At 44.2% G+C, this 10,980-nt stretch overlaps 1 protein-coding gene across 1 annotated transcript in view; it reads right to left on the minus strand.

The window, feature by feature from the left end:
• The window catches only part of LOC144754551 (uncharacterized), a 484,785-nt gene extending 477,171 nt beyond the window's left edge, over positions 1-7,614 (minus strand). The window contains exon 1 of the mRNA XM_078642483.1: positions 7,449-7,614. Within this exon, the coding sequence (XP_078498609.1) occupies positions 7,449-7,614 (166 nt within the window). The remainder of the gene's footprint in view (positions 1-7,448) is intronic.
• Positions 7,615-10,980: the final 3,366 nt, after the last annotated feature.

The raw sequence follows: 10,980 nt of genomic DNA on the forward strand, positions 1-10,980 counted from the left end.
GCCCCCGTAGCTAATACAGGCAGTAGGTTTGTCATAAAGCGCTTTTATACCCTTCAAGAAGCTGCCCCCAAAACCCATTTTAGACAGTACGCACCAGAGATAGGTCCACCCCACTCGGTTGAAAGCCTTTTCAGCATCTAATAGTATCATACCGAGTGGGGTGGATTCAATCTCCGCAATATCAAATGCCGTTATTGCCATATTTACGTGTATTGTTGTGTCTCTCCCTGAGATAAAGCTGTGTTGTTGCGGGTTTACGATTCTAGGCATGTATGGGGCAAGTCTAAGTGCGATGATCTTGGCGAATATTTTGGCATCCGTATTTATTAGAGAGATGGGTCGATATGACCCTCTCTCCTCTTTAGGCTTCCCTTTTTTTAAAAAAAAGATTATTTTAGTCCGATTCCAGGATTTAGGAGTCGTTCCATCCATTCCGATTGATTGGATTACTTCTAAAAAAAGCTGTTCTAGTTCTAGTCTGCAGATTTTATACAGTTCTAGAGGTATCGTGTCTTCCCCTGCCGCCTTTCCTATTGGTAGTATGTTGATAGCCTGATGAAGTTCGATCAACTGTATGTCATTGGAGAGTGCATCCAGGCCTAATATATTCCCTGTATTTACTGGGTAGTCGTTCACATATTCCTTAATTTGGTCTATGTTTACAGGGCTATCCGGGGTATATACATTTTCATAATATACCGCAAATTGATCTAATATATCTTGTGGTCGGCTATATAGCTTGTTCCCCAGTCCTCGGATATTAGAAATTAATGTGTCAGCTCTTTTCTCCGCCACCTTATAGGCTAAAATTCTACCGATCTTATCTCCACCCTCATATTGAGCAAATTTAAATTTATGGATCCTTGCACTATTTTTCCGAATAAGATTAGCTTTCATATCATTTTTCAATGCACTAAGTTTTATATTAATTTCCATTGCCAATGGTGAATTGATCTGTAAGGCTTTAGCTAATAAGTCTTCTTGATTAGTTATGTTCTCAAGTAGTGTAATCTTATGTTGCTTCTGTTCTGCATTTTGCCTAAAAACATACGCCTGGGTAAAGCCCCTAATACTTGCCTTGCAAGCGTCCCATACCATACAGCACCCGGTTGAATTCCTATTAATGTTAATAAATTCGTTTATATGAATTTTGAGTTGTGTCACATAGGTAGTGTCTGAAATTAAATATCTAGGAAAAGAAAATGGCCTAGGTGGTGTCCTGGCATTTTGTGTATCAAATGTCATTATTAGCGCGTTATGGTCGGATGTTATCCGGGGACAAAGGATCATATAACCGGTCCGTAGTAGATTATCGCTCACTAGAGCCATGTCTAATCTGCTACACATCTTATGGGGAGCAGAGTAGTACGTATATCCTGGTAAGGTTGGGTATAAGTGCCTCCAAGCGTCTTGATGTTATGTATCTGGCATAAATCTAATATTGATGATCTGGTCCTATGCATCCTTTGATGTGCATAAGGTTTAGTTGTATCAATTTTATAATCTAGAATGCAATTAAAATCACCCATTACAATTATCTCCCCCGCCCAATCCAGAAGTTTCACGTTTAGTTGGTCAAAATACTTTGGTTCGTCTATATTCGAGCCGTAAACAGCACATAAGACATATTTAACGTTTGCATAACTAATTTGCGCTATAGCCCATCTGCCGTCCTTATCATGGGCAGTTTGCAGTACTTGTGCCCTGAAACGCTTATCCTTAAGTATAACCACTCCTCTCGTAGAGTTCACAAAAGTAGAACAGACCAAAACATCATACCCTAGTTGGTTTAGGATTTTCCTATCTTTCCAAATAATATGGGTTTCTGTTAATAAACAAAAATGGGGGTTATGTAGTTTCAACTCTTCTGCTACTAGGGATCTTTTATTTTTGCTATTCAGCCCTGCCACGTTCCAAGCTAAACATTTTATAAAATGCATTTAAGTGCCAGTAAAAATACTACGCCCCTCTTCAGATAGCCATATAAAAGAGCTAGTTCTCTAAAGCCTCTATAACACAAAATAATACCATCAAAAATCAATAAAGAGTTACAAACTTTATCAAGTTGATTCCCCCCGTCATCCTGCCAACAATTTTTGCTATACCCCCCCCCCTTTCCCTCCCCTTGCCCCCAACCTGCGGAGAAGGGGTCCCACCCCCCTCCCGTCCCCCTGGCTCTCTCCCCAGCCGGGGAAGAACCACCCTCCAGTAACTGCCGCCGTTGGTGAGGCAGCACGTGTGGTGACACCCCCCTGAGTCGCTCCCGCCCCCTCCACCTTCCATAAGCAACCTTCATAATGCAACCTGTGAAAATGACGTGTATCTTTTCCCCTCTTTTTTTTTTTACCCCCCTCCTCCCTCAACATCACCATCACCACTTTTTTTTTTTTTTTTTTTTTTGTGTTTATACCCCCTCAGCCTCCCCTCGTGAACCCAGTTCATCAATAGTGACTATACTAATATATATTGCGTTTTAGCTCTGGCTAGAGCTAATACTGGACCCAATTAAGACTCACGGAGGGCAGGTATTTCTTCAAGAGCCCGCACGCCTCAAGGTTATAAGAAACGGACATACGTATTTCTTTAATGATGTAAAAGAGGCAGAGAACTATCTCAGCACTAACAAGCTTGTTCTATTGGCTCTGTAAGGTGTGGTAGTGTATGGAGAAGAATGTGCAGCTGAGGTGGCATCAATCGGCCAGCTAGATGGCAATGGGGCCATTCTGTGGGGATGGGGGTACAGTACAGAACACTCAAAAATGTTCGGCTGTTATTTATGCATGAGGACTTCATTGCCTTGTTGGTGAGTACCACATTGTTAGTGATGTGATGTACATTCGAGTGCTTGGGATGGTCTAACGTGTACTGTCAGCTCTGTAAGGGTTGATTGTGAGACGAGCCAGATAGAGGAGAGGGAGGGAGGGAGCGAGAGCGAGAGCGAGAGCGAGAGCGAGAGCGAGAGCGAGAGAAAGAGAGAGAGAGAGAGAGAGAGAGAGAGAGAGAGAGAGGGAGAGAGAGAGTGTGTTTTTTTATCATATGGGTATTCAAAATGTTCTATTGCATTTCTCGGTGTTGGTATTTTTGAGGAGGGTGTTGTATTGAAAGAGCGTTTCGGTTTGCCAATTTACATGGATTGTGCTCCTCTGACTCTGTGATGGTGTATCTTGAGGTGGGATCGCTTAGCCAACTGCATTTCTAACAAATAATTTATTTCTAATCTCCTGAAACTTTTCACCAAATTTGTTTTAACTCAAATATTTACAGTGCCACTGAAAAGAACAAAACTACTTTAAACATGGCATGAAACTAGTTGAAACCACTGTGGCTTCCCCTTGCCTTTTACACTTTCCAAAAATACTTGTGTTTGTGGGAAGACTCACTTTTATACATATCTATTATTTACCATAAAGTGCGGGGAAAAGTGCGCCTTTTGAGATACTTGAGAAAGCTAACAGCCAGAAACAGATGGTTTCACATGGTTTTTTTTTGCAGAATCTAAAAATACTTTCATTTTTGTAATGACTAGCCAGACATTCTACAACTGTGACTTAATGCCTAAAACACTTCCGTGCTGTGTTACTAAGCTGCATTGGTAGCAAAAAAGTAAGATTCACATAAAATCATTCGATTTAAAGCTTGTCTGTTTCCCATTTGCAGGATTTTTGTTTTGTTTTTCCCTAAGAGATGAACCGTGCATAGAAAACAAGAGGAGAGAGAAAGTGATGGAGATATTTAAAAAAAAAAACACAAATTGTTGAGTTTATTTCCTTTCACCATGGATACCAAATCCCTTCGGGTTAAGTCAACAACCGTGGAAAAGAAATCATTAAACGTATGTCTACACCAATGCAAAGGCATTACGGGATTTCATCGACTCCCCTAAGTGCCTGCGGGGTCAACTCACAAGGTGTGAAGGAATCCCGTGTGTTATGCTGCTTAAATCACTGCAGACCGGGGTTTCCTTTAGCAGAACACCTGTGATGAACAATGCCCCACTGTCTGTTAAAGCTCCTATACCTTCTTGCAACTGCTAGATCAACTATGTAAAACTGACCCATCTCTGCAGTTCCTCTAGGCTCACAGTGCATCAGAGGTGTGGACAGGTCAACTAAATATCACATCTGCTGTGTAGTCAGGGGCGTAACGCAAGCCCCTGTGGTGTAGGGGGGGCCCAGCCCTTCAGGCCCCCCAAAGCTTCAGAGGACCCTCATTCAGCCCAAGGCCAGGGAATATCTGTGAAATATTGGACACTCGAGGCCCCTTGTCACGTTCTGCAGGGGAACCCCCATCATTAGGCTTTACATCACTATAGGGCATATGTATCAAATTCCGTTATTGCGATTCTCAAAGAGCGATTTTTAGAGAATCGCTATTTGAGAATCGCAAAACGAGATGTAAAACAAAATTCACAAATATTTTGCGATTCCTTGCATTCCTTAATTGCGATTAGCAAATTGCAAATCGCAATTAAGGAATACCTTCCGATTCATTCCTATGGGCTAGGAGGTCCATAGGAATGAATGGGAAGACATTCTCAATTTGCGATTCGCAATTTGAGAATCACAAATTGAGAATGCAATTTCAAGGGTGCCAGGGTGTCAAAAGGACACCCTGTTGCACCCCTGAAATATGTATGTGTACACATGTGGCGCACATACATGCTGTAAGGGCATGTATGTGCGCCACATGGCACTTCGAAAAATGCAAAAAAGTAAATTTTTCAAAGATATCGCAAATTACCACCAACTTGGAGTTGGTGGTAATTTGAGACTTCTTAAGGCCAAATCACACTTTTTCTGTGCTTCATACATTGCATTCAAGGAATCGCAATTTGAGATTCCTTAAATGCAATCGCAAAATAGAGAATCGCAAATTTTGCGATTCTCTAATTTGCGATACCCTTTTGGGATAATACATCCCAAAAGGCATTTTCCCGTTTGCAAATGGGTCAATTCTGAGAATCGGCCCGTTTGCGAACTGGAAAAGGGCTTGATACATATGCCCTGCGTGTCTCCCACTGAACAACATAGTGTAAATATGTTTATCCAAGGCTTGACATAGTTCATGCAGACTTTAATAGACAGTGGTGCTCATGGATATGTGCCTCAGAAATGCCAGACATGAAGTAGCTACTGCAGCCCGCGCAGTGGACTCACCCTGGTCTCCACAAAGGGATAACCGTGCAAGCCCCTGGCGCATTCTCGTGAGTCACAAGAACGAGACTCCACTCAAACTGCCCCAGTACTGACCAGTTCAGATCCACCCTAGGACAAAATTGGGTGTAATTCCAGTTTGCTGGATTTCACATATTTTATGCCTATTTTTTTCTCCTCCCTCCCCCTCCAGTTACGCTTTTACGCATCATTTTCGCCCACAGGGACCAGCTTGAGCAGAAATTGTTTTACATGAACCGTGAAACTGCTCCGTGCCACAGACAAGAGATATTTCCTGCCTCCACTGGTCTCCAGCCGGTGCTCGGCATTACTTTAGTATGGGATATATGCCCTTGCATACAATTTCCAGCCAGACGACTGGCGTAATATATTTCGCGCAAGCGGCGTAATTACGCGTGCATTTGCAGCGTTCTGCGTTGGAAAAATATAGCTTCGCGCAACACCTAGCCCTTCACTTATCGTAAACTCATGTTCTCAAACTCTAATGCTCACAGTTGTGAAGAGTATCATTAATTGCGGTTATGCGTGCCAGTTTGGGGAATATACCCGCAGCGCCAGCCGTTTCTGCCATGTTTTGGTCTGCCTACCCCAGCATAAGCCAACACGTGTAGTTACTATTATAATAAATCAGCACAACTACAACATGTTTCATTTATAGGTGTAAACAAGCAACTGACATTCTTGTTAAAATTAGTTACTCTAATTGTTCCAAATCACATTTTTTTAAAACTGTAAAAAGAGCACATACAAATGATTGACTTTGTATGATATTTAGCCATGTCGATCTGGCACACTGTATTAAAGGCTGAAAGATTCACATTTTACAGCGATTGGCACTTGCCTGGCAGTTTAAAGCGCCTATAACAACAGTGCAGACCCCCAACCCCCACCCAATAAAGAGTACGAGGCAAAATGCAGTGCACATAACGGGTTAATCCCAGCATTGCAGGGGTTAAAGTAGCTCAGTCGCTGCTCACCTGTGTACAAAAGCAAGTCACATGAAAACTCCGCCTTTCATCAATTGATGTTCTTGAAAACAGTACCACTTGTTGCCACGAGAAAATAACACCTGCTATAAACAGCACTTTCAACCTGCAAACGTAGCACTAAGTGGCATGAACAGACCGCATTATTAGTTAAATTACTCCCACAAAAAAAACAAAAATGTATATATATCGCTTCGTATGCAAGCCGGATGTGCAATTTCAAGTTGTAAGTCACCCCATTTTGTAAATTGTAGTTGTAAATTGTATTTATATATCGTGTACTACCCTTGACGAGGCGTTGAAGTGCTGTGCAGTGACTAGCACGACAATCTGGAGCCCAATACAAAAGTTTAATAGTAGAATACTATTTTTTTCATTCCTTTGTGCATTTTTTAATATTTTTTTTTGTTAGCGTTTTAAATAGCGCGAAACTAGACCCGAAGATATCAGAGCGCTTTACATGAGCAGTGAGCACCAGTATCTTTGAAGATGGAAACATTCATTTTTGTTAGGCAGGGGGATATTATGAGATTTTCTCACAGACTGTAGAGCGTCGTTGCCGAGACTCGACCGCTCTAGCCATAAGACTATATCCTGGGTTTGTGCTCTTAAATGTTTGCTTGTTTAGTAGAGTTTAGAGTAGAGATAGAATGATGGGTAAGGATCTGAAAGGCGAAGTAGTGGTCACCTGGCTGTTTATTATTCTGCATCTTCCTCCGCCCTGAATTGACCCACTGCACATTTTTACCGACCTAGAAAAGATGAAAGCCAGACTTTGCCCGGGGGATGTGCGAATATGTGACGGACAAGGTCACGGATCTCTGCAGCAGGCGCTGCACCCACTCATCTACTGCGTGTTATTAACTTCTCCCAAATCAGTAAATAGCTGCAACTGTGTGCAGTGGCATCTCATAGTAAACATCAAAGAGACGCGAAGCGGTGCATTACGTCACTGGAAGCTACTCCTCTCTCAAGAACAGAATAAGTTAGTGCATGGCCGCCTACCTCCACCATCCCCCCTGTGCCACCCTCGCCCCTCCCCCAGCGCATGATGTATTCACTGGGCTACAGATTCCATTCCTCACAGGGCCGTCTCAGATTTTCATCCCTCTGAGGCCGATAATATGAACATTATTTAGTGGATTAATTGTTCCCAACTGTTGCCTGTAGCACTATCAAACGACAGATCGGTGGCATCTAAACTCTGTACATGTCATGTTTCGAAGAGTACCACAAATACATGCAGGTGAGGGTGAAAGAGCGCGCGCGGTGGCAGCCTGGCACATACCTGGCCTCCTTTCTGCGTGGCCCACGCCGTATCCAGTGTGACCCACATAGCATGGGTAAAAGCAGTTCTTCCACGGGTGGTGATAGCGCGTGCTAGTGCCACTTGCAAGGCGCCCCGAGACGATAAAGTGCAACAGTACTGTCACAAAAGCCGCCTTGTGGCCCATGGTTGAAAGGAGGAGTCAAGAACGGGCACACAAAAAGCAGAAAGCAATCTAATAAAAAGAGCTGTTTGGGGCCTTTTCTCCTTGTGATGCAGAGAGGAAGGTGCAAAGTAAATAAGCAGCGCAGCTGTGCACGCGGGACCCAGCAACACAGCTGCTCCGGCTAGCAGCTACTGCCGGCCCGGCCGCACGCTGTGTGTAGTTTTAGAGCTGGGATTTCGGGAGGTCCACCCACTCTTTAAGGATCTCAGCTTTCGTCCCACCCCCTGCAGGTAAACCCCGAGCCCAGGGAAGTCCTGGCCGGCTTTCCAACCCGGCCTCCTTCAAGCCTTCCCCACATGGGCCACGCAACCTCCGCGCCTCACCCCCGCCACCGCGCCTCAGATGTGGTGCGTGACATCACATTCCTCCGAGCGCATTCCTGGCCCGTGCCTCCGGGGCACTGTTTGGGGTTTTGGGCTCTGGCCAAGCTAGATTTCTGTAATTGGCAGGGCTCGCCGGAGAATGGGAACAGAGAAGTCTTTAAATCAACACCACATTTCGGAATGGCCCAGCTGGGAGAGTGGGATAGCTTTCATGCGATATGCGTGACATATGTCATGGGCGGCTCAAAGCGCGCGCGCCGAGAAGCGCGGTGCTATAGAACGGTAAGACATCCTCTAGAATGGATCATTTTCACCCATGTGGACACTTCTAGTAGGTACAGTACGGTAACACGGGTTAAGGCCTGGTTTGCAGGGAGCGGTAAAGGGACACCTGCCAACAAAATACGTCAACTGGGTTGTGCATTTTCATCTCTGTGTGGCAGCCCCACCTGTCCCGTTAAAAGGGCAACAGCCTGGGTCAGTTCCGCCCCTCGGCAGCGCCAGTGCTGGAAATGGAAAACAATAGTCTGGGAACACACACAATTGCCATCAAGGTGTGTCAGCGGAAAGGAGGTGGAGCCACAAGAAGCGGGGTCATAAAACCGTAGTCTGACAGTCAAGTATACATTTATTTTTAAAAAAAACTGCCTCTAAGAAATTGGCAATACGAACACTGTGCAAGTAAATTTTTATTGTTTAGCTCACTTAATTAGTCACAAAGTAGCGCATTCTAAAATAACTTATGGTGTTAGCAGACCTGCTGCAGGGATCTTTGAGTGAGCAACACATTTTAGGGGCTAATAATAATAATAATGGTAAGATAGCTCTAATGGTTAATGCGCTTGGTGAAGAGATCTGTGATTTTCTCAAGACACAGTTTTGACTCATATGTAGTCCAGAGGGCTAATGGCCCCACTGACTGATGTTTGAATGATAAAATGCAGCAATAATCAGGGTTCAGTGGGACCCTCAGGCCGCTGGGCACTGGTGTGGCTACCCTTTAACTAGGCCCTAAATGGGTCCGCAACTATGATTTTTTCCTTTCTTGTGTGCCTTAAAATGTCCTCCAAGTGGATTTATGTCAGAATATTAATTACATTCTCTGTAGATTTTCTATTAATAAAACGAGCAAGTTGGTATCTTTGTTGTAAAAACATTTACTGGTTTCAGAGGAATTGGCCAATTGCTGCCAATTTCAAAACTCTCCTTCCCATCTTACGTGCCTGAGAAAGTGTTTTTTGTAATAATGAAAGGCTTAGTTCAGGCGCGCAACAACCATTGGGCCACGGGGCTTCAGCCCCCCCCCCCCCCTCGAGTGTGTCAGCCCGGGCGGAGACAGCTTCGCAAGCTGGCAACCATCTAATTTCAGCCGCGCACCCGAGTACTTAACAGGTCTTTAAAAGAGGCTTCTGTTCTGTTTTCACCCCTTCTTACAGTCACGTCACTCTGTCTATGGTTGGAAGAATTAGCCCCCCCTGAACTATTTTCGGCAAACAGAAGCCAAACCCAGTCTTAACCAAGGGTAGGCATGTCACGAGGCATTGGTCAGTTCAGTTGCGCGCACTGTGGCCACAGTAGCCCTGCAGCATCTTAATCTGTGACATTCTGTGACATTCTGTGGGCTACCTACGTAATCAGTCCCACAAAGGTTAAGTAGCCAGTGAGAGTCATTTACACTGCGGGTGAGGTACAAACTAATGTACTGGTGAGGGCCGGTCGACGTAAGCTTTCTTTGGGTCTCTGAAGGCTATTAGAATCGGTTCCCATGCTTTAGCCATTTGAGTAGTCACCGTGTCCCACTTAGCATCAGGGTCCAGTGCCAAACCTTCGTATTCCGCCCATTTTTCTACCTCACTGTTCCGTCCAGACACCCTGAGTCCCATCTGCGGCTACCATCTCATTGCCACCTGTCTTTTAGCTAGTGCCAATGTCCCATCAATGAACCTACTTGTTACCTTTTTCCCCTTGGAGCATGGGTTCATCCCCAATAACCATGTTTCGGTGTGGTTGTTATACCCCTTTCAGTTAGAACATTCACCAGCCGCCCTATGTTTTTACAAAATTGCACTTTACTGCTCTCATACTCCTCTCACTAACCCACCTTTTCCCCTACTTCTCTCTCTCTGCATCTACTTCTTTTTAACTCACCTCTCTTTTAACCCTGCCCCTACCTCACCATTAGCAATTTCCCACCCTTCTCACCTTCTTTACAGTTCCTTCTCCCTACCTTTCTCTAAAGCATTTCCGAACTCTGTACATATCTTTCTCTATGTTCTTCTTTCTGTTACCACGAACCTGGTACCTTTCTTTCTGGTTACTTCCACTTTCTCTTTTTCCATTACATTTCTCTCCACCTCAAGTATCTATATATCTCATCTTCATCAGTCCATCTCCCTCTACTTCACCTCTCCTGTTTAACTGTTCTCCTCATCTTTCTATTATGAGGTCGAGTCTGGGCAGCGCATGCGCTGCTCTGCGAGGCATGCTGTATTCCAGTATGGCCTTGAAGATCCGCCCACTCTCCGCCCATATTTTTCAATGGCTTATAATATCATTGTCCTTTGTAAATGCTGGCTTCTGATTCGTTAATAGGCTTGTTAGTCCCTCCTTAGTACCGCCTTGTCTTCATTTGTAACCTCCCATGAGGACTGGTGCTTTTACTTCTGTTGTTACAAGGTATGTCTTAAGCACTATTTTCTTCAATGGCTTTCTCCTACTGCAGGCACAACATGCTTTCCTGCAACATTGCACTTTCCCTTTCCAAGCAGCCCGGGACAGTGGCAGCTGCTACTTTGAACTGAAATAGGTTCCAGATTTACAAGAGTTTGAGCTATTGTCATTGTAAGTGACAAGGCCTTTTATTTTTATGTTATTTATCAAAACAGATAAATGAAAGCCATTGTCATTTACAATGCCACTAGCTTAAATTCTGGCAAATGCGAGACCTATTGTATTGCAAATGCGTGTTCTCTTATCTCACACCACTCACCATTTCGCTTATGCA

The sequence above is a fragment of the Lissotriton helveticus genome, chromosome 5_1, assembly GCF_964261635.1.
Source record: "Lissotriton helveticus chromosome 5_1, aLisHel1.1, whole genome shotgun sequence".
Classification (NCBI taxonomy): Eukaryota; Metazoa; Chordata; class Amphibia; order Caudata; family Salamandridae; genus Lissotriton; species Lissotriton helveticus.